Source organism: Gouania willdenowi, chromosome 6 (assembly GCF_900634775.1).
Source record: "Gouania willdenowi chromosome 6, fGouWil2.1, whole genome shotgun sequence".
In the NCBI taxonomy this organism is placed as follows: Eukaryota; Metazoa; Chordata; class Actinopteri; order Blenniiformes; family Gobiesocidae; genus Gouania; species Gouania willdenowi.
This window is the reverse complement of record NC_041049.1, coordinates 70,913,355-70,937,689: the sequence shown is the minus strand read 5'-3', so window position 1 is coordinate 70,937,689 and position 24,335 is coordinate 70,913,355. Positions and strand designations below refer to the sequence as shown.

The window sequence follows — 24,335 nt, the reverse complement described above, 5'->3', positions numbered from 1 at the left end:
ACAAATTTAACTTAAACATAAGAATATTCAATAATGAAAATAGAATTAAAAAAAAAAAATACATTAGAAGACCCAGAAAAATAACCTCAAAACTAACAAAAACAAACAATAAAAAACAATATACTTTTAACATGCAAAATGATAATTTTGGTTAACTTCAGTTATTTTTTATTGTCAGTATTTAGTTCAGAGGTTTTTTTAGGCTGTGGCTATGGATACGTTAAAGGTATTCATAGCCGTTAAACAAATCCATAGACTGCCACTCATTGGCCAGTTTAGGTCACATGATAGGTGCACCATGTGACTTAAAGTTCCGTCAGTTGTATTTTAGCTCATATTTATTTTTAGCTACCCTGCGAACCCTTTATTTTAGCCCTAACCCTAACCTTAACCCAGGAAATACCCTAAATTGTTTATTTTTGTCGTATATGTATTTTTAAAGGTGGAATTAGCCGTGTTAAATATGTTAAAATTAAAAAAGGTGGTCAAAATTGGGATTTGAACCAACGGCAGCGGAAGAAAAAAATCCTAGAGTTATGCACTTAGACCACTTGGCCATCCTGATAACACAGGTTACAGACATAGATAGTCCCGGGGGCTATGGCTACATTTAACGCCTCATTAGACACTTTCTTTTTTTAATTGTAAGTATTTAGTTCAGTCAGCTACTGTATACAGTAGAAGTGCTGAATCATAGCTTGGAATTGACTGCGCGTATCTGAGATTTCATATGTATCCAACCTGATTTTTAATTCTTAATTTTTTTGCTGGTATCGGACCTATTTCTGATATTAATATCGGATCGATACACCCCTTGTAAAAATCAGTGCATTACAGAATGAGTGCCAATGCTGACCCTAAACAATGGGCATGTGAGTTTCAGAATTACAAATGAGAGCAATAATAATTAAAACGTAATGAAATAAATCAAAAACTGTAGTGCACCACTGTTTAAAAGAATACATCCACTTTTTTTTCCTTTTGTAATTGTGTATACTGTAGGATTAAACATCAATATTTGATAGGTGGTCTGTGGTCTTGATCTTATGACTTATATGGACAGTTATCGTTTCCATACGCACATTAATAAACACAGAACAAAATGAAGTCATTCAGAAAGTAAAATTGGAAATGAAACCTAAAGTTTTAAGGTGTAATTTGAAGACATTTACCAAAAGAAACATGTCGAAGATCCTAGCCACTTCTTCATGTTCTTGGTCAAGCAGATCCTCTGGGTTAATTGAGGACAGTTGATCCCAGTCAGGAGCAGCAGGTGTTCTGTCCATCATGTGTTGCTTTAGTTTGGGTCGATCTGTAATCAATGATGGTGAACATACAGCTACACGGTGTTGATATCCTCACTTCAGGTTCTGGTTTATATCACCAGGCTTTTCAAAGTAAAAGCCCTGTTTTCCGATAACCTTAACAAAGTCTTCTGTATTTAAATCGTCTAACTTATTCTATTATTAAGAAAGGCACTAAATGGCTGATGCTTGGTTACCCCTGACAACAAGAACGCAAGTAGTAGCACACAAATTAAAGCCAAACCCATCTAGAAAAGTGCAACATACAGCATACTATTGTGTAAGAATAAAAGTAAAAACTATAAAGTCTATAATTCTGGCCAAATGTCTCGTTTTTCAAACCATTTCCTGGCTGTTTTCTGTCCTGCTTCTTGAAATACTGCACCGAGCAGAGCATAGAAGTTCATCTTCCGCAGTTACCTCTGACCCGGAAGTGAAAGGAGCTAGGCGTGAAGCTAGCTAGTTAGCATTGATGGAAAGTCGCTCTTTGAATTGTTTGCTGTGTGTCTGAGTTTTCCTGCCTATTTTGTGTTACCGGGTTGAAGTTGTCGCCGTGGGCTACACCGGTTTTAGACGTGGTAAGAAGGACGGTTAAGTTTTTCAGCTCATTTAGCTTAATATTAACTAATAGGCATGTCATGATTAGCAGCTAACTTAGCTTGATCAGTGGCTAACAGCAGCCTGCTTGGCTCTGTATGAGCTTTTTATGGCTTAAAATCTTGTAAATACAAGTGTTGAACAATCACATTGTCCCTACAATATGCTTCACCACATACAGTATTTGGTGGATGTTGATTCAAGCTGTCAGTTATTGTGCAAGCCAATAATCGTCTGTAACAGTAGTTGGTTTAATTCTCACCTCCTCCATCTTTGTACCAAATAGTTTTTGTTTCTAATATTTACTTTTGAAAATGTTAAATGCCCTCGGTTTCTTTTATGAGTAAAGCACCCTTATATACATTGCATAACTTTATGCATTGTATGCTGCTACTTTTATTTTGTAAATGAATGATAATTTAATGTTTGTTAATTTGACAATGAAAGACGTCAATTCATTTGTCCATATTTGTTGGTTTTTTGTTGTGTGTCATACTGTATTTAATTGTGTATCTGTGTTTTCTTTGCGTCAGTGATCAATGACGGCTTTGGCCAGCGATGGCTGTCGTGACATGGAAGGAGGTTCTACTTTTGACTGGGCTGGTGGTGGGATGCTACTGGAACAGTTTGTCGTGTGGATTTGTGTTTGACGATGTCTCTGCAATCCTCGACAACAAGGACCTCCGACCCTCCACCTCGCTGCACAACTTGTTCCGCAATGATTTCTGGGGAACTCCCATGGCTGAGGTGAGTTTTAGGTTAAAGCTGCGGCACTCAAATTATTTTCTTATTTCATAAAAAATTATTATTAGCATTATGTAGTACATCGTAAAAGTAATATTTTCTGACAAAATTGTACGTCTGCGTGCTATCTGTGCCTTATAATTAATTATTTTAGTTAATAAACCCCAGAAGACAAAATCTTGGCGGTCACCCCCTCCAGCTCCAATCACAGGATTTAGAGATAGCGATAGTGAAGCACAGGCATGGTGCAAACAGGCTTTCAGTCTTGGACTAACTTTGGATGCGCAAGTTGCTGTTTTCCTTTTAGACAGATAATCTAATGTTCCATTTTCCTATATTTTGTGTGTATCCTTTAGCGTGGCGATGTGTTTTACCGGTAGATTTTGTGGACTTCCAGAGAGGAGGAGACTGGGTAGGATTATCAGAGTGGGGGGTGGTATTTACAGTTCGAATTCAGCCATGGCCCTCTGTCATGGTTCAAGAATCAAGTAGTGCAGCTTTAAGTGTCTAAGGAATTTAACCTTTTTATACTCCTTCTCTTTGAAAGACAATCAGGATGATACATTAAGTGTATCCAGTAGAGATGCACTGAAATGAGAACTCTTGGATGAAAGCGAAAGTCAATAATAAGGAAACCAAGGCCGTAAAACCGAAACACCAAAATAAATTATTTTGCCAATTTTTGTATTTAGGGCTGGGCGATATGGACCAAAACTCATATCCTGATATTTTTCTCAAAATAGCAATATATGTTATAAATCTTGATAATTTTATTTCAAACGTAGTCTGACCAGAAAGACAATTCTGGGTTAAATTTGATAATCCAAATGCCACACAGTCACATTTAATAACAAACAACTGCGCTATATGTGCTACTTTTGGCTTTTTCTCCTCTAAGGCACTGGTTCCCAACCAGGGGTACGTGTACCCTTAGGGGTACTTCAACACATCTCAGGGGGTACACAGAAACATTTGTCAATTTATTTTTCTAAAATTATGTGAAACATTTCCGCTTGCTCACAGACATTTTCCTTATCTATTGATAACACATGCGATAATACATACTTTAAAATACATTAAAAAAGATTAAGTTCAACACCTAAAATGGTCAAAACATCAGAAAAATATGAGTGAAGCTTTCAGATGAGCCTTCTGAGACAAATTAATAAAATAAAAGGGCACTCGCCTTAAGATAGAAAAGAAAAGGGGTACATTGGACTAAAAAGGTTGGGAAACACTGCTCTAAAGGACAGCATGTGTGAGTGAGTTCTGTAGTGTGGCTTGTTTAGGGGAAGGTATGTGTTGGAACGCACTCAGAAATCCATCAAACTGTGCTTTTCATGCTGTTCTGAGAAGTATTGAAAGCAGTGCCTCCTAAAACATGTATTTTAAAACAAAATAAGATATATATATATATAAGCAATATTGTATTTTTTTGTGTTCTCAAAATAGAAAACGCTATATCTTGAATCTTGATATATCGCCCAGCTCTAGAGCTGGGCGATATATCGAATATACTCGATATATCGCAGCTTGTAGTCTGTGCGGTGTTGAAAATGACCATACCGTTAAACTCGCGGACTTTTTTTTTTTTTTTTTAAATATCTTAGTGGCATTATGCACAAAAGGTGCACTTAAATTTAGTGTTGTTTTGAAATGTCATCTTAATGACAACATGCACAAAAGGGCACTATTTGTTTTAAAATATTGTAGTGGCATTATGTACAAAAAGTGCACTTTAATTTTGTGTTTTGAAATGCCATGTGAGTTGCATCCTGCACCAATGTCTTGTTTTGAAATGTCTCTGTGACAATTTTGCACAGAACGTGCACTTTCTGTTGACAATTTTATGTTTGAGCCACTCACTGTTTAATAAATACAGTTATGTCAACTTTGACTTAGTTGTGATATCCCCTTTTTTGCATGAAAGTTTAAAATTGGCATATATTAATGCAGTATGATCAAGAATGTTTTAATGTAGACATATAGAATCATCATACTGGTGTGATTTTGTGCATCAAAGTGTTAATTCAAGGGTAATGCAAAATATCGAGATATATATCGTGTATCGTGACATGGCCTAAAAATATCGCGGTATTTATAAAAGGCCATATCGCCCAGCCCTACCCAGCTCTACTATGATTTTGTACTAACCTCACTAAAATCAAGGTATTGTAATTGCAGAAATCATTATTAATGCTTCAAAAAATAAATCAATTAAAATACATTGAAATATTAATGCAGCGTTGAGATTTTAACAATGCACAATAAAAATAATAAAATGAATAACTTGACCCCACTTGTGTACATTGAATAATAATGGGCTGCTGAAAGATAGTCAAACTGAGAATGTTCTCTCATAAAAACACAGTTGAGATTGAGCGTTGAGTATATGAAGAAGATCATGTTAAAACAACTGTAATTCATGCCTTTGGAGGCGTGCGTCAGGCTATGTCGTACATTTGCACTTGAGTGTACCATTCATTGTGTTGAGTTCGTGGTCCGTCTCAGCCTCTGCTTAGAAGATGCTTTTTTTTCAGATATATTAAGATACTGCAGACATGTTGGTCCGTATTCAGAGAAGCGCGTGTTAACCGTGGATTTTATTTAAGTCACCACAACATCCTGTTTTGGCCGGGTTATTTTAGCGATAAAAGTCCTTGGGCCAAAAACTGAAAAGACACTTTTGAGCCATTTCCAGGCAAAACTTTTTGGTGGACGAATTTTCAGTGCTTTACTAGTATTTATGAGACATTTGGCTTCATTTCTAATCAATTCACTAAAAGCATTGCAGCATTTGGAGCAATGTACAAAACCACTATGTGTGTCTTAAACAGTGTCATGCATTACAAATAAAATGATATATGGGCTCCAACCTGCTACTAAAAGTCACAAAACATTGAAACGTAGAAATAAAAGGGTACATTTTTGGGATATGTTGTTAAATTAAAACACCTGATACCCAAATTCTGTGGAAAACTCACAAGTACATTTAAACGTGTGATTTTCCACTTTGTCTACATTTTGCACATCATGTGGAGGTAATATTACAGCATAAGTTTATAATATCTATTTGTGGCCTGGTCTGCGTCTGACTGCTGCGTTGTGTGTCCCACTGCAGGAGCGGAGCCATAAGTCATACAGGCCACTGACTGTACTCACCTTCAGATTGAACTACCTCTTCAGTGAGCTCCGTGCTGCTTCTTATCATCTTCTCAACGTGGTTTTACACGCCGTAGTTTGTGTGCTTTTCCTGCGAGTCTGTCGACTTTTTTTGGACAAGACGTACAGCTTGGTGGCAGCCTTGCTGTTTGCTGTGCACCCCATCCACACAGAGGCTGTAAGTGTTTTCTTTTCTCTTAGGTGTTTTACTGAAAATAATCCTACAATAACAAACAATATTTGTACAAAATACTATCGAAGATGAATTGCAAATATTTAAAGTGTCTAGTTTGGCTATAGGAATGAAATGAGGGCAGTACTTTTCTTTTCTCTAAATTTCCTAAATTGTGCACATAAAACAAAAGCAAAATATGTGTTATTTATGCTTTGGGTTTCGACCCAGATCACAGAGAAGTATTCCATAAAGGAGGGTTAACAAACTTTATCAATAAACTCTGGGTCAACATACCCTGCGATGGGAAACTCTGGGTATCTGATTCCATTACAGCTGATATGAAGTGGGTCAATCAACCCTGAGTATGTAAACCTTGGGTTACTTACGTGCACGTTAAAAAGCCATCATTAATGGATTGACGGTTACATGAACTACCACGGTAACCACCCAGAAGAAAGTGATTTATTCACCCTGATGGGTGAAATAAGCTGGCGTTTGAGGAATATGAGCCTGTTCTAAAGGTGTTTTCACACTGAAAGCACCTTCAGTGACTATAGTGACTTAAATCACCTGTGATTAGTCGCGCTTTATGGTTGCTTTATCGCTTCAGTGACGTGACGAGGGGTGAATAATATGAATAAAATGCGTCTGGAGAGACGTGGCAGCAGCATAGGATGGCTGCATAGAGAGCCCTCCTGTTACATTGGATATAAAGACAGTGACTGCTGCTACATATCACATCATTTATATTGATTTTTAATGTAATATTGTTGCCAGAGTCATCTCAACATCCAACAAATATGTCATAAAAAAAGACTGAAGCGGGCAGCGAACCCACAACCCTTTGCTTCGAAGAGTGGTGTCATAATTCACTGCACTACCATAACTTCAAAGTTGTATTACATTTGCCACAGGTTTGTATCTAGGAAACTCTACTAGTCGGCTTTTTTTTTTTTTTTTTTTAAAGGATTTTTTTGGCTCTAGTGGCCTTTATATGACAGTTGCTTGACAGGAAAGGGGGTCAGAGAGAGCAGGGAATGACACGCAGGAAAGGGTCCCAGGCCGGGAATCGAACCTGGACCCGCTGCAGGTGAGGAACTATAGCCTCTGTACATGGGGCGGGCGCTCTACCCACTGAGCTAAACACCGCCCCACTAGTCGGCGTTTTAATGCATAAAACGTAAAAACATAAAGCAACGCAACATTAGTAATGATGTGAGCATGTGTGTGATGTTACCAATGTGTTTCAGAGATGAGTGTCAAGTCAAAGTAAGACTACTGCCATCAAGGCTGTCAGTGAGCCTTCATACATGGGGTTGGGCATTGTTTGGATTTTAACGATTCCGATTCTCAATTTGTATTCATGTTCTAAACGGTCAACAGGTCACAGATTTCACAGGATATTTTTTTCATTTGAAAAACTCTTTACACAGGCCATTTTTATTATTTCACTTAGTTAATATAGTTTAATTTGGTTGCTGTATTGTAACTAGGTTATTCAATTACACGCCCATGTTGCCAACTCCTCAGTAAGGAAGGTAGCTATCGGCTGTTCCAAAAGGTGCTAGAAGTCGCTAAATAACGTCATCGCCTAAATTGCATAATTTCCATTTGCACCTAATTGTAATTGACACTGCAGGAAAAGAGTTAATTCGTGGGAGAGATTAAGTATTTTTTTTAAAACACCATAAATACTGTATGTTTAGAACTACAAATGAACTTTGTTCTGTTGATTCTTTGCTAGATTTGTATCTAGGAGCTTTTGACAAAAACGGTTGCTAAGAAGATCTGAAAAGTTGCCAGATTTAGCGAGAAAGTTGGCAGCACTGGTGAACGCACCTTTATACAAACCCTGCGTAAACAAACAGAGCAAACAAGGTGGAGTAATACAAACCACGGAAACAAAACTTAATAAATAGAAAATAATCAAAATTCAAACATGTTTGTTACGGTTCTGGAACCGGTTCCTATTTGGAACCTGTTCTCAGTGCTCAACCCTATATTTTGCATCGAAACCTCACAAACAGTGTGTTTTAAAAACTGTCATATAAAAGTAGTTAGTGTTCAAACTTATGTGGGGATTAGACTAAATCCCCTGTCTTAGCTTTGCCCCAACTTGCCCATCAGCTCCACTATGCAAGGTGGAGCCTAAAGAGACACATAAAAAATTTCTCAACCTACCACATGGCTCCTGAAATCCTGTCAAGGGAAATGCAAATGTAAATTTTAAAGCACAGATTACAACAATAAAGCAAACAGATCTGTGGCTTTACCTCTTCAACATTAGGGATGGGTATACTACTATACTACTACTCTTGTCGATCTGGTACTTTATCGATACCCTTATCGACACCTTACTTGTTTTTTAAATCAAGGGAAAAACACAAAATACCAACAAGTTTATTTAGTTTAGTAGTTTATTTTTTGAATGTTTTTAACAATATGGCACACAAAATAAATGAAAAATACAAAATGAATAGTTCTAACTAAAACACTATAAATGTATAAATAAAACAGTTTAAAAAAAATACCGTATAAATAACTTTTTTATATTAAGAAAACACTAAACTATCTATCTAAACAATACAAATATTCAAATCAAGCATATCAAGCAACTTAACAATGAAAAATTGTGCAAAAGGAGAATTAGTGTAAATGGGGTCAACTGAAATTTCTCAATAAATTAAAATATATTTGTGATATTTGTAATTATACAACTGTATTTTTATACTTACACTTTGTAAATCTAGTTCAACTAAAATACAGGAAAAAATAAATAAATTTTAAAAAACGAATTCCGAGAAAAAAATGTCTTTGGGGTTGCCATAAATTCTTGATATCAAAATGGGGTCACGATCCAATAAAGTTTGGGAACCACTGCACTAAATACCGTTTCTTTCCACTTATTTACAAAATGAGATTCTTTAAATGAGTGTTAACACTCGTTCATCATTATGGGCTATAGTTTTTTTTTTTTTTTTTTAAATAGTTTTCTAAGCAAAATGTTGTAGTTGGACAAAGGGGGTACTTGGATTCAGAAATAAGAGAGGGGTACTTCAGCCAAAAAAGTTTGAGAACCACTCGTCTAGAGCACTTTATTTTTAGGTCTGTTATCTGTGCCCCCCCACCCCAAAGATAAATATTAAATACAAACTATGCTATGCAGTATAATAGCATTTCCATTTATTTCTGTTGAGACTCTTGACAGAATTGCAAAGTGTTCCTTTGTTGAGTTATTTTATTTGAGGTCATCTATTTAATGGATGTACTGCAAAGCTCTCTGAACTTGACACCAGAAACTTTTTGTACACGGATGAAGATTTGAACTTTATCTCATCGGCCTGCACAAGAAGCCTCTCCTCCAATTAGGACTTGTAATTCACCCTATTCATCAGAGCTGAACCGATGGCCACACAGGCCTGTCCCAGGAAAAAAGAAGAGAAAAAAACAACAAAGAAAACATTCTGCCTCTCCATGTGGATCTCTACTGTCACACAGCATGCTCCACTGCACCAATCTTCCTTTTGGTGTCCTCTAATCTATGCAGTCTCTCAGACGGCCTGATTGGAAACAATTTGCCTCACAAATGAGCCCTCAGAGTTAGTCCAGCAAATGCCCTTCATGTTATCACCATCTGGAATCTCCCTCTGAAGGAATCATTTGTTTTGAGTTGTCCTCCAAGGACTGAAGTTCACTTCATGATAAGTGCACACAAAGAGCTCTTGTGTATGTGTTGTTTTTTGGTCCCCATCATATATTTGTGTCTTTTCAAGTTTACAGTATTTTACGTCTTAACTTGAAGCTACGTTGCACAAAGGCCACACACACAAACAACGCACAGACGTCCACACATGCACACAAAATTGAGATTTGTTGTCTTGAGTATAGTGAAGAATCATTTTTGCTACATAGACTGGCAGTTTTTCAGCATTTCTGAGTGCCTTTCATTCATGTGATCCGCTAGAAATTCTTTCTGTCCTCCACTGGTTGATACATTGCTCAGTTGGAGCACAATGTAAACACTTTGTTTGAAACCTAATGCTTTTTTTGAGAGGCCACAAAAGTTCATGTGAGGAGGGGGATTTTCCCTTAAGGTCACTCTTCCTTTGTAAAACACATTTTCAAACACTTGCCCTTGGTTTTAGAGAATGTATTGTGTATGTATTTTCTTCCACATGAGGGCAGTCACCATTTATAGAAATGATGGATGTTTTTCACAGAGGCTCGTTTTCTTGTGCAGAAGTGTCACATTTTTCAAACGAAAAGGGACTTGGGTGGTAGGACTCTTGCTCTAATGCTATAGATACAAACATGCTATGGGTTGTCAGTGGTTGCCGGTAAACCATTGGTTTCCAAACTTTTCACAGTCCCGTAACCCTTCACTCTTAACCCAAAGCTATTCCTGCACACTTGAAAAACATAATAATGTAATTTCATATACAATGTAGCCCTACAGGGACAATTGTTCCTGAATTTTACTTATCCTGTTGAGGAATAGTATATATTTCATATTTGCATTTCCTGAAGAAAATGCAAGTTATGATGCAGGTGCTAGCATGCATCTTTGAACACTGTATTAGCATTAGCCTTGTGTTAGCATTAGCCTATCATTAACCTTAGCTAGCATTAGTTAACATTAGCTATAGCATTAGCCTTGTGTTAGCATTAGCCTATCATTAACCTTAGCTAGCATTAGTTAACATTAGCTATAGCATTAACATTGCATAGTATAAGCATAGCATTAACATAGCATTAGCATTAACTTAGCATAGCATTAACATGACATTACCATTAGCCTAATGTTAGCATTAGCTAGCATTGACTTAACGTTAACTTAGCATTAACATAGCATTTGCATTTGTCTAATGTTAGCATTAGCTAGCATTAGCTTAGCATTTGCATTAGCCTAGCATTAGCATTAGTACCCGCTATGACCATTTGTGTACCCTTGGGGGTACTTGTACCCCCACTTTCTGAACCTTAGCTGTAAACTATAGTTTAACTGATCCTTTGACTTTCACTAACTGTTCCTATTTTATGCCAGGTCACTGGAGTGGTTGGTAGAGCTGAGCTTCTCTCTTCGATATTCCTCCTGGCTGCCTTCCTGGCTTACACAAAATCCACCAGTTCAAACCATTCAATTGGTAAGTGGCCCAGTACAATATTTACCTCACGTGTTGAATGAATATCAGGGTTGGGGATAATTGACTTTGGAATTGTAATTGGCATAGAAATTATGTAAAAACTGTCATTAGCAATTTAATGTAATGTAAAACTGGGGAACCATGTTATAACTCTATGGCTTACACATACGTAGGATCAATATAGCATTTAAAAAAAATTAAATTAAGGCTCATACACCCACGCCTAAAACATTAAAACCAATATTTTCATGGATAAGGAAGCCTAACGCGGTAACCAAGAGATGAAAAACTAAATAAATGATAGATAATATTTTTTTGTTTATTTTACAGATGATTTTAAAAATTGAGTGAAACCGACCTGTTATCATAAGAGATGCAGAAACAGAAAGCTAACAAAAGACGAAGGATACGTTTCATGGGCTTATTTATTAAAGGCTCAGTAATAGTGATTAATTGTAATTAAACTTTAGTAATTGAGAATGTAATTGACTTTAAGGGGGAAAATAATAATTAACAAAAAAATGTTGGCCATCATAATCATAATTGAGGTGTAATTGAACATGGATAATTGAAGATGTAATTGTACTGTAAAAAATGAAAATTAACGCTAACCCTGAGGGATATACAAGGCAACGCTGATTATAGGTTGATCCCTCCAGCTTTGTCCTGTGTTTCACTGAAAGAATAATGTAAGGACCAGAAGCCTCATTTATAAAACATGTGTAGAATTAATACTAAAAGTGTGTGTACTGTGCACCAAAAATTCAATGATGTACTGCCTATGCCCAAAAAATTTCCAATTTATTACAATTATTTATTGTAATAAATTATTACCTATTTATTAAACTGTGCTGAGCTGACCTGTACACACTATTCCCTTTATAAATCACAGCCCACAGAGAAAGTAGTGCAGGTGAATTCACTCCATAACCCATCCTCGACACACCCACATTCTACCATAAATGGTCAATGCAATGTTATTTGAAAAACTGAAATGTTTTTTTTACATTGTAAAGTATATATTCTTATATTTGGGTTAATATTGTGTCAAAAAGGCTTTCCACTAAACATATACGCATACATGTGCTTGTGAGATGAACAGTGTTGGGAACGTTACTTTAAAAAAGTAATTAGTTATAGTTACTCACTACTTGTTCCAAAAAGTAACTGAGTTAGTAACTAAATTACTCTATAATAAAAGTAACTCATTACCAAGGGAAGTAATTATTTGCGTTAGTTAAAAAAAAAAAAGTTGCTATATGTCAAATAATTCATATTTTTTAGATGCGTGTCGTCGTGAGGAGCTTCATTAAATTTGAGTTGCTTACATCGGATGTCGACAAAGTCTTCACTCCTGGATATAATGAACACTTCACATGTACGTTCTTGTCTTTGACCATAATTAATATAAAGTAGTGTTTATATCGTCAACTTAAAAATGTCAACTTTTCATCAGATTGCTCCACGCTCACCATCTCTTCATCCAATCTGCTGTGTGTCGCGTGTGTGTGTGTTGGCACGTCGCCTTAGCCAATCACAATCGCTCACCTTGTTTTTAACCCACCTCCTCACAACAGCTGAGTAAGAAGCCAGGGTTACTTTCGGATAAAAGTTTATTCAATCAATGCATGTAATGCACCGCATTTAACGTTCAGTAACGATAACGGCGTTGTAACGGCGTAAAAAGTAATTAGTTAGATTACCCCATTAATGAAAAACAAACACCGTTACATAACGCCATTATTTTAAACGCCGGTATTCCAAACACTGGAGATGAATCAATCAAGGTTCAACTCTCTGTAAATTTAGCAAAACTGATCCATTTAGGCTTTTAATGTGATATCATATTATTAGTGCCAGTCTACTTTTATGTTTGCAAACAGATTCTGTAAATTTTTTACACAACTAATTTGATGTATTTGGGTTTTTTTTCTTCCTCCAGTTTGGCCACCCATTGCTCTGACGGTGGTTCTTGTGGCTGTAGCAACACTGTGTAAGGAGCAGGGCATCACTGTCATCGGCATCTGCTGCATCCATGAAGTGTTTGTTGCACAAGGGGTAAAGTTCAACAATATATAGACAGAAAACCTTCCTTGCACTATAAATGTCCTGATTTTGGTTAAAAAAGCAACTGATAGACTTGATACCCATTTTACATCAGCTGGTAAACAGAATTCAAACACTTCTATTTAAAGCATGGAGCACTTTCTTCATGACTTCATCTAGTACCAGCTTATTTTGAGGGGGAAAACAAATTGTAAACTAGGCAAGACCTGTATTCGCAAGGCCAATACGTATTTGGCAATTTGAAAAAAATTGGCAAAAATGACAAACTGTATCTGGATGTGTTGACATTTGTTCTTTTTAACTAATTAAATAGAGAGTAATAATGCAGGAAAAACAGAAGAATGACCATAACCTTAAATATGACCTTGAGCGAAGGTCGACTGCACATCCTTGGCATTGCCCCTATGAGATGACATACTTGTCATTAGTGCTGCATTAATAGCCTAGGAGGAGAACTCCAATGAGAGCAATGTATTTGGCAATTTTCAATTGTCAAATACAATTATCATTTTTTCAGAAAATAATTTTTTTGTGTTTTTCTCTTGTTTTCATCACACTGACATGTTTTTTGATTTGTTGTGGCGCATCTTAAATGTGCAACTCCGTCATTCCCTCAATGAAAGCGGAGGGTTCGATATTGTACATTGGACAAATAACAACAGTACATGATACCACTAGTCTTAGACCTTTTGATCCCAGGGCTGTTTGTATGTGATGCTTCTGCTTTTACCTTTTGATTTTAATCATATACATTTGTCTGTTGTTGCACCTGGAAGGAAAAAAAAGCAGTGTATTGCAGGCAACTACAGCTTAAAAAAAGAAGCTTTTGGCTCATATAAATCAAATGTTTGTTTGGTTTCTTTTTCCACTTATGGTTCACTTATGGAAGTTATAGAAGTTATGTTACTTACGCCAGTAGTTGCTGGCAGAGAATGTTACGCAAACAGAACTGTGAATGATTATCATCCATAAATAAGATCTTACACTTCAAAGAGATGATGGAGAACAAGATGAAGAGGTTTCACTGTTTTCTCCTTAATTAAATATTTTGAAAATGAAACTCCAAAAAGTCTGTGGTGGTCAGATTAATCAATGTGTAGCCCTTTAATTTTTTTTCTCAAAGAAAATAAGTTTTGAAGACTTTGTCTGCTGGCTAAAAGCAAAGGAAAAATGTATTTTGTTATTGGTGAGTAGTTCAAAGGTGAGCCTCTGCTATAATACGGAGGAAATCACTCACTTGTTCATCAGAGAAAGTCTCTGCTATGCTAAAGATCACGTGCGATGTGATTTGAATAATGTCTTTTTTTTTCCTGGAAGGACTTTGCTATTTTAACACTGTGGTGTCAAATCACATTTTATAGACCATTTGGTGGCATTTTCATGTGGGGAAGGATTATAGTTGCATGCAGTTAGTATTTAAAACCACAGGGAGCTTAAGATTTAGATGTTTTACAAGTTCAGGGTTTTTTCTGACATGTGTTTGAGTCAATTTTTTAAAAAAAATTAATGAACGGTATCATTGCAGTCCAAACAAATATGACGTTGCACACCCTTGAACCAAGCAACAGCCATGTTGAAACTCTCAGGTCAGTCTGACCCTGATGACATATTTGAGGAACACACAGACAGACAGAGGTTCCTTGCTTTATCAATAAAATCAAATATATGGCTCTTTTTCTTAACTACACTCCCAGCTGTGTTTCCATTACCCTTGGAAATGCGCAAAAATCTAAATAGCGCAATAAAAACCGGTAATGGAAACACCTGAATATCGAAAAAACACTCAGATATCGCTAAAAGGTTTTTACGCTTTTATGAGGAGGTTTTTCGGACTTTTCTTAATTGAAACGTGTTGCAAAAGCGCTATGGAAACACTTGTTCCGCAAAAACACCTCACAGGATGTGACGTACGTGGTCGCATGACGTGAGGTACCTGGTCACATGACCACTTCTCTCCAACAACACATGGCGTGGTACATGTAAACAGAAGAGGAGTCCGGGACATTTCTTAGCATTGTACTTAAAAATGATTACTGCCACATTAGACGTGAAACAACAAAAGAATACAGTGTGTTCTAAGAAGGTTCGGAGTGTCCGTCTTTCTGCAGCGAAGTCTTGTGGGATGAGATTTCACGGTAGTTGTAAGACTCCAAAACAACCTTCAATAGAAACACGTTCAAAGCGCAATTATACTTTGTCGATTTAGAAATATCACTTTCATTTTGCGAAAATCTGCAATGAAAACCCAGCTTTAGTTGCTGGAGTTGTCAGTCAGGTTAGAGGTAAACACTGTATGTATAGCTGGCCAAAAATACACATTCTTCTTGTGCTGTAACAATTTGAAACTGCAATCAAATATGGCTTGTTGTTCTAATCAATGCAGAATGACTGCATTTTGTAAATGAATCCGTTGCTGAGTTATGCTTTTGTTTTTCATATTTTCCCGTTCTCAGTTTACCCTGCCCATGCTGGTGGACACGCTGCGTCAAGTCTTACTGGGAAAAGACGGCTTTCCCTACGCCGTACTGCAAACCCTGCTTAAGCTCATTGTCCTTGTCATCAGTACCTTGCTCCTGGTCATCATCAGGGTCCAAGTCATCCAATCCCAGCTCCCTGTCTTTACCAGGTAGGAGCCGTTAAAAGCCTGACTGACATAAAATGTCCTTCTTTTCAACTCCATAAGTTTTTTTTTGTTTTGGCTTCAGTTGAAATAACGTGGGTGTACATTGATTTTGTATCACTTTTTCACATATTGCTTTTTCCCTTCAGCTACTCCATCTCATCTAAATAGAAAAAAAAATACATTTGCATTGACCAAAGGTAGCAGGAACACGGATGAAAACATATTTAAATGTAAATGGAGTCAGAGTTACATAAGCATTTCCCTTGTCTTGCTCTTTACTTTAGATTATATAACCCATTATATGATGTCTATTTCATTTTTTTTATGGCCTATTACTTCTGTTCAGGGTGAATGCAGATGCAAAATCAAGGTTTATTTAGTAGGACATTGAGTGCTACTGTGTGAAACTGACATTTTCTCTCTCTGATGAATGCTGCTATAATTCCCTGATCTCAAACCTAGAAAGTGATAAGTAGAAGTTTAAAGGTAAATGGTACTGTCATTGAAATGTGCCTTTGGCTTTATTGTTTAGTGATGGAACGGCTGTTATCATGAGATCCTGCTGAGATCGCGGAAAATGTTAGCATGAGCATATGGGTTTTCCCATAGACGTTAGCATGAAGCTAGCAGACTTTTTGTATAGTAGTATTTTCTATTCATGAGAACACTAATATGTATTTGTATGTTCAGTTTACAGTGTTTCCAGAGTAAGGACTCTAAGCAGATCTACTGAATCAGTTTTTAATAAAAAATAAATGAATAAAAAAGGATATTTGAAGTTTATGAATCGATTCAGAATTGTGGATGATTAGAATCGCAATTTTTATGTCAATCAATTTTTTTCCCCCCACCACTACTGGTTTCATCATCTGTTCTCTGGAAGGCCAGCTCCAGTACTGTACGCTGTCTGTACGAGACAGTTCAGTGACCAAGATAAGGACATGAGCTACAGTGATGGAGAAGGAGGGTTTAAATATATGGGACAATCCATTTATTAAAATAAAACTTTCCGTTAGCTACGGTGCGTGTGCGTTTCAAACACTGCTTCCTTAATCATATTGTCCCTGATCTCTTTACCCTGTGTGATGTTGTTTCCATTACAGATGATGCAGGGTAATTAAATAAATTAGGTTAAATTACATATGTACTGCTATTATCTGTGGGCTCTATTCTCCCCCTGTACTTAGTCAGTCACTGCGCTGAAATGTTGGAGAACATGGAATAAGTGCAGCGCCCCGATAAGGTAACATTATATTGCACTAGAAGTTTTGAGTTACAAATGAAGTCACACAGACTCATAATATTGCAGAAAAGACGCCCGAAACAGATCCAAACTGACACTGTCACGGGGGTGGGAGGAGCCACACAAGCACGCCAAAGGATTGACCATCAGCATTTCTAATATGTTCACATTTACCAGTTCTCGATGGGACAAAATGTGTTACATTTAATTAGATTTTATATGTCCACTCCTTGTCCTGGAAGCGGGTGCGTCACGGAGCTCATCAGCTGTGTGCCGCGGTGCGTGCATCAGCTGCTGCAGCTCGGTAAATGAAATTCTGACGGCCCTCAGACTAATTAAACTATTCTAACACTGTGTATCACGTAAAGCCACAGTTTGATCACACTACAAGAGTAAATAATGACTAATGCTCGCTGATCATTTCTGAATGCAGGAATATAAGAAGTTAATAAAATCACAAACAAACGTTAATCTAACGTTAATATGAAGGGAAAAAGTGAGAATTTGTCTGTGGATAGAAAAATGTGTCCGATATTCACCCTGATCAATAATCTGATCAAATCAACCTGTTACATTGTTTATCAACGAAATCGTTGCAATCATTTTTACGGATTTCAATGACATTTACAAGCGTTAAAAAAACTCCATGTTCCGTGATTTCTAGACGGCCCAAAAATAATGACATCATGGCCCAGTCCGCCTCCTTTGCTTCTGACCGCCTTCATTCACAGACTACGCGCTTTTGGTTGATTTACGCGCGGTGGGCGTGTCAGGAGCCTGGACCGGAGAATACGAGCAGAGAGAGGAGTGTAACTGCAGGCGTGTAAAAAGCGCTTAAGTCCAGACGGGAGAATAGGGCCCCGTTAGAATAAGACCCAACATTTACACGGGGAAAGTTTTATAGTATGGGGAAAGAATTATAGTTTTTTTTAATAATTTGAAAACATTTAGATATCTAAAACCTTCGTCTGGGTCTCAGAACGATAAGTGAAATCTTCTTACCATTCAGTAAGTTACAGTAAGGGAATTATCACTTACATTTTTGAACGTCATAACATTAAACTCATTGTTACAAAAAGATGTTGGAAGAAATTCTGTTCACCTTCTTCACCCTTTGTCACTTATACTGTACTTGTCTTTAGTTAAAAGAAAATGTATGGTTGAACTCTGAACAGCTAAAACACAATGCCACTAGTGAGTGAAATCTACTTGTACCACCAGATTAAGTATTTATTCAGTCACAACTTTGAAATTGCTCACATGGGATCCAAGCTAATAGCATTTGTGTTTAAAGATAAAATTCCAGACAATTTACCTAGACGAACTAATCCTCCAGCCGTAATCCTCGAGATGTCTCCAGATTGTCTGAAAGAGTTTCTTTGACTAAGCCATAACAATAGCACATATTTAGATTATCATTCTAGCAGTTGTGATTAGTTTCCACAGAAGTGGAATTTTGATCTTGTGCATTACTGACAAAGTTGATTCCAATCGAGGCCTTTAACAGGAAGGAGTGATGTCGCCCATGTTAGGAATGTGAGGGAAGACAAAATATGATCATTGTGAATAAAGGATGAACGTTGTTTTTGTTTAGGTTTTGGTTCATTGTTATACTTGCTCTTTGGCATAAGTTGCATCCTAGTCACACTCCTTGAAATGGTCCTGTGATCGTTTCACTGCAAGACAATGGTGTGGCCATGGTCACCAATTTATTCCCCTACAATTGTCCATATCATAATTCAACCACCCATGCAGAAGGTTTTTGGACACATCCTATTCAGTGCAGTATAATATTGCTACTACTAATTTTGGCATTACCCTCGTTATGGGGGAACTCTGCAATGACTGGCTGTGAGGACTCGTTTTTACTGATAAGCCCGTTTAGGTATTGTCACCACCTTTATACCCGTGTTTACTTTAAACACATTTTCATCAATATTTTTCAAATCTGTTATTTCTTTTTTTTCTTCTTTTTTCTGTGAGAACATTTAAATACAGTGCACACTTTCAAACATACACTGATACATACTTTGCCGCACAGAATTAGAATTTTTATGTTACAAAACAAAAATACAGACGGTCAAGTGAATTACTTTAGAAAATTCAAGAAACGGGGAAAGATATTAGGGGTGGCCCAATTCCGATATTGATATCGGATATCAGCCAGAAAACAAATATCGGATTTTATCGGACTGCATCTAAAATCTCCGATAAATTTATTCAATTGTAGAATACTGTAGATATTATGTTAAGTTAAAATTTATGTAACAATTTAATAATAAATGGGTCAGTTTTTCTCATACCTACTTTTGCTAATTATTGTTCTTTGTTTGAGTAACATCACTTGATCAAGCCTTTTCTAACATTCCACACTATAAAATAAGTAATAAAAGCATGTATAATTTGTGCTGATATTGTATCGGATCGGTATCGGCCAATACTCAAGGCTACAATATTGGTATCGGAAGTGAAAAAGTTGTATCGGGACATCTCTAAAAGATATACATACAACGTAAATAAAGGTCCCACAGGGAGATTTAAAATACAATCATAACTAGTCATTACGCCCAATAGGGCATCCAACAATAAAGCATACATCCAGAATTTCTGTCATCCATCCTCTCCTTCTGTCTGTGAGGGGTTAACGTATCTGGTCAGTTGGTCGTCAACTTAACAAACATGCTTTTCTGAAGCAGTTATCAACGAACAAGTATTTATCAGCTCGCCTGACCAATGAGTCTAATTTACCTAAAAAGAGTGTGGGAAACTGCATGGATAGATTACTGTTACACATATTTCCTAACACTTTGTGAAGCTATGTCCAGAAGGATTTAACCACTGGACGTTCCCAAAAAATATGCCAATGATTGTTTACCTGGTGTCCACATTGTGTCCAGCATGTAGCCTCCCCTCCAGTAAAATGTGCCTTACACTTCCATCTAAACTCCCGCCACACAAGGTATGTTATTATCCCTTTAGAAATTCACGATTTAAATCCTTTATCTGTTACGTTACGCTTAAACTCAGGGTCAAAAGCACACCATTGAATTATTTGTAACTTGTCACCAAATTTATATTCCTCTTATCATGTTCCAGATTTTAATCTGTTATTTCAATTATTTTTACTTCATTTTTCATCTTCTGGATTAAAGGTTCTCTGTGCTCACAATCAGTCTTTTTTCTTGATTTAACTTATATTTGGGCTCCATCTTTGCCTCCAGTTATAATGATGCCAGTCAAACAGGAAAATGGCTTTTAGAAAGAGTTACAGATTATCTTAAATTTGGTATTAATATTTAATAAATCACCTACCTTTCTTCATATTAGTTTATGAGAAAATTACAAAAACCAATATAAATTTGGTTTCCGTGTTGGCCTGATTGAGCTAAAGAAAGTTTTCTACCATCCATGATTTGATGTCTAAAATACAGCTAAAAAGAGCATCCATTGGACTGGTGTCAGCAGGAGACACGGAGATATACAGCTGTGTATCATCAGCGTAAGTGTGGAAGTTCACTTTGTGCCTCCTGATGACATCACCAGGAGGGAGCATATACAGATTAAATAAAACAGGGCCTAAAATTGATCCCTGAGGCACACCACATGTTATTTCATGGACCTTAGAGGTATTCATATCCAGAAGCACAAACACAATAAAAATCTACTTAAACAATTGCATAGGTTTTTTAATCGATTAAACTGACACAAAGTTCAAGTTGTTTTTGTCCTCTATTGCAGATTTGATAATCCAGCCGCAGTAAGCCCCACTCCAACGAGACAACTGACGTTCAACTACCTTCTCCCTGTGAATATGTGGCTTCTGTTGAATCCCTCTGAGCTTTGCTGTGACTGGACCATGGGCACCATACCTCTGGTGGAGTCACTTTTAGATGTTCGTAACCTGTCCACTCTGGTCTTCTACACTTTCCTGGGCCTGCTTACGTATCACAGTCTGCGCTACAGGCACAGCTCTGCCAAAACTGTCATTATGGTAAGAGGACATTCTGACCTAATAGCAAAGATCACTAGGTTAATGAAAAAAGAGATGGAAAAATATGTTGCCTCATGGGAAAGTTAAATATCAGCGTTTTCTTAATGTTACGCTGATACTACAAAGAAAGCCATAACTTGCAAGAATTGATTTTCTCTCCACTGCCTTGACTATGGCTTTGGACTATTGCCAGTGCTAAAATGCAGTTAGCTGTTCATTTTCCAGTATGTTCTGTTTCTAATTTGACTTCTATATAAAGGACAAAAGACCTTGATCTCTTCTAAACTGACCGTTTTGCAATTATATACTTTGGCTGGCACAAATGAGCAGAAACTGTATTCTTTGGATGATGCTTTAAAGAAAACAGTTAGCAATGGTTCATTGTTATTTGTGTCGTTTGTGGACACTACACAAGTTGGGATGTGTTGTCCAAGCGGTCCATGACTTCAAAGGTCAGAACATTTCCTTACTGTATTGCATACTAGTTTTAGAAAAGGAAACACAAATCCAAACTAAGTGAAGGGAATTAGGATCCTGCAGTTATGAAGTCTGGTTCTCAAAAGAAAAGTAAAACTTTTTGTAATTTGCGATGCCAAGTCCTACCTTGTTTACCTATAAATTTGTCCACTCAGATGTTTGCAGTGTCATGATATCATCGCCCCTCTTAGATAACATGACGCATGCAATCTAATACTCGTGCTGTGAGAGCACTTTGTTGATGGCGTTCTGTTACATAAAACACCTGAGGGTTATCTATGGCTCAAGGTTAAAGGGATAGCTTCCCAAATGATCAGATGCCTGTTTTTGATGTAACAAGAAATTGATTTCTCATTGTGGTATCTCTAGTTTCCCTACCCCAAAACTGCTGCCTGTGCTCATGCTTTGCACCTATTAGGGCATTTATTTCTGTGGGTTTTGGGCTACACAATATGTTCTAGACAATTTTTTTATTGACATTGCATATTGTGTTTTTGACCTGGTCCTGGTTCCTTTTATATTATTTCATTTATTTATTTTAAACAATTCTTTATTATGAAAAGGGGCAACTTGAAGTCATACCTTTCTTTATTATCTACAATTTTCACCTTATTTAGATTATAACCTTTTAAAATGGATTCATGAATATTTCAGCAGCTCTTCGTTTTGCACATTTGAAGATTACATACCATTTTCAGTTTTTGGTAATCCTTTATCCAAACCTGTGGGTTCAAATGAATTTTAGAAACATTTCTGATATTAACCTATGCTCTACTGCTTTAAAGTATTTTAATGTACCTTTTCACAGGCCCTTTCTTTAATTGCCCTGCCTTTTATTCCTGCGTCCAACCTCTTCTTCCCTGTGGGGTTTGTCATTGCTGAAAGGGTTCTCTACGTGCCCAGTATGGGCTTCTGTATTCTCGTTGCACATGGATTCAAGATTGTTTCGCAAAAAGGGTAAGTTCTTCTGCAAACCTATACTATTCTTGTTTGTGTGTCAGTTGTTTAATAGATGGCATTGCTGATTAAAACTAGTTTGTTTTAGAAAAAAGATACTACTTTTACAAATTGGTTTATTTAATTTCAGATTTTGAATAATTAAGCAGCTTTGCAGTAATCAGGAAATCTGGAAGTTGGTACAATATTCTGTCTGGGAATCCCGGCATTCACAAAAGTTAGGAAAAGATATACCCGTAGATATACCCTCAGTCACATCATTTTTACACTACCTATACATATTTGGCTGTATGAATAAAAATGTAGTAATTGCTCACATTAGATCTATCAGATTTCAGCTGTTGAAGCAAATCTATCGAATTACATTTGTTTGATCACTTTTTATGATTTGCTGTTAATGAGAACATATCATTGTTTGCTGGACACTCTTGGCTGGCACAACAAACCAAAATGTCATTACATAATTTCCTTGAAAGAAAAAGTGTTTCAGCTGTAGCATCCATCAGCTATCCAATTAGGAAAAATTGCAGGACTTCAGTGTGGAAAGTACTGGTACTCCTCTGGAAGCATTTATTTATTCCACTTTAAGGTCAGCCCTGACTTTCTCAAAAGTACCTTTGATCTTTTCTAATACATTATGTGACTTTAATTGCGTGTACTCGCCTGTTGCTGGCAGTCTAAAGAACATTTCTCATCATTGAAAAACCTTTTTTGACTTTTCGTTTTTATAGACGCTTGAAGAAGATTTCCTGGCTGATCATTGGCGTGCTATTAACGACACACGCAGTGAAAACATTCAACAGAAATTGGGACTGGGAATCAGAATATACTCTCTTTACCTCTGCCCTAAAGGTGAGGTTAAGATGCAATTCTCAAATAATTTGAAAGACTTGGTCTGTTGCTGTTTAAGTTTCTCTGTTTTAATAGGCTTTGTGATAGAAATGTTAGCTTCACGTTGAACATAAAACAAAATAAGTTTGTCTGTAACTTTAGGTCAACAAGAACAATGCAAAGTTGTGGAATAATGTTGGCCACGCGCTGGAGAATCAAAACGAGTACGCCAAGGCATTGCAATACTTCCTTCAGGCCACCCGAGTACAACCAGGTAAAAATATAAACATCCGGCTTCTGTAAACCATTGATGTTCTATTTCTAAACCCCCTTTGTATTCACTGTTACACTAACCATGTCAAATCAAAGATGATGGGAAATCTAACAGGCTTGCTTTACAATGCCAATTGTCCTCGAAATATATATATAATATATATATATATATATTTGTTTTGTTTTTTTTACTTCACAAGGCTAGACTGAATGAATGCAAAACATATTTATAATTACTAAAAACTTGACAAAATTGATTCTTAGTTAATGGCGGTGCTTAGTCCCGCCTCTTCGTGAGTGATGAGTCGTCAACGCATATGATGCCTATGGGTTGATCAAGAAAGGAAGCCGATTTAAGAAACTGATATCTCAGTCAGATTACCGTTAATTTTAATGCCGATGTTGGTCGATAGCGATAACGGGCAAATAATATTGTGCATCACACCTGCCAAGACATTAAACAGCGCTTTAGCCAGTTTACCACACATTTTCAGCATGACAAGTAAAGATTTCTTGTCATGCTGAATATCAAGTGTGGTTGATTTTGGCCAATTTTGGTTTTGTTTAAAGTTTTCTGTTTCTGATAAAGGCCCCGAGTGATTTCTCTTTTGTTTTGTTGCTGATAATGTTGCTATAGATGACATTGGAGCTCACATGAATGTTGGAAGGACATACAAGAACCTTAACAGGTCCAAAGAGGCAGAAGAAGCATACCTGGTTGCCAAGTCTCTTATGCCACAGGTACAT

General features: G+C 36.8%; 2 protein-coding genes across 4 annotated transcripts in view; one reads left to right on the top strand and one right to left on the bottom strand.

Moving 5' to 3' along the window:
- cep290 (centrosomal protein 290) overlaps positions 1 to 1,768 on the bottom strand; it is a 59,300-nt gene extending 57,532 nt beyond the window's left edge. For 2 of the 3 annotated variants that reach the window (XM_028448471.1, XM_028448472.1), the window contains exon 1: positions 1,173 to 1,766. In XM_028448471.1, the coding sequence (XP_028304272.1) occupies positions 1,173 to 1,289 (117 nt within the window). In that variant the 5' untranslated portion in view covers positions 1,290 to 1,766. Of the gene's footprint in view, positions 1 to 1,172 lie in introns of all 3 variants that reach the window. The other variant, XR_003674187.1, reaches the window with a different exon arrangement.
- Positions 1,743 to 24,335, top strand: part of tmtc3 (transmembrane O-mannosyltransferase targeting cadherins 3) — a 29,325-nt gene continuing 6,732 nt past the window's right edge. Inside the window, exons 1-11 of the mRNA XM_028448473.1 lie at positions 1,743 to 1,882; positions 2,435 to 2,648; positions 5,767 to 5,985; positions 11,027 to 11,126; positions 13,069 to 13,184; positions 15,647 to 15,819; positions 20,798 to 21,050; positions 22,336 to 22,484; positions 23,216 to 23,336; positions 23,478 to 23,589; positions 24,226 to 24,329. Coding sequence (XP_028304274.1) covers positions 2,460 to 2,648; positions 5,767 to 5,985; positions 11,027 to 11,126; positions 13,069 to 13,184; positions 15,647 to 15,819; positions 20,798 to 21,050; positions 22,336 to 22,484; positions 23,216 to 23,336; positions 23,478 to 23,589; positions 24,226 to 24,329 — 1,536 coding nt within the window. The 5' untranslated portion in view covers positions 1,743 to 1,882; positions 2,435 to 2,459. The remainder of the gene's footprint in view (positions 1,883 to 2,434; positions 2,649 to 5,766; positions 5,986 to 11,026; positions 11,127 to 13,068; positions 13,185 to 15,646; positions 15,820 to 20,797; positions 21,051 to 22,335; positions 22,485 to 23,215; positions 23,337 to 23,477; positions 23,590 to 24,225; positions 24,330 to 24,335) is intronic.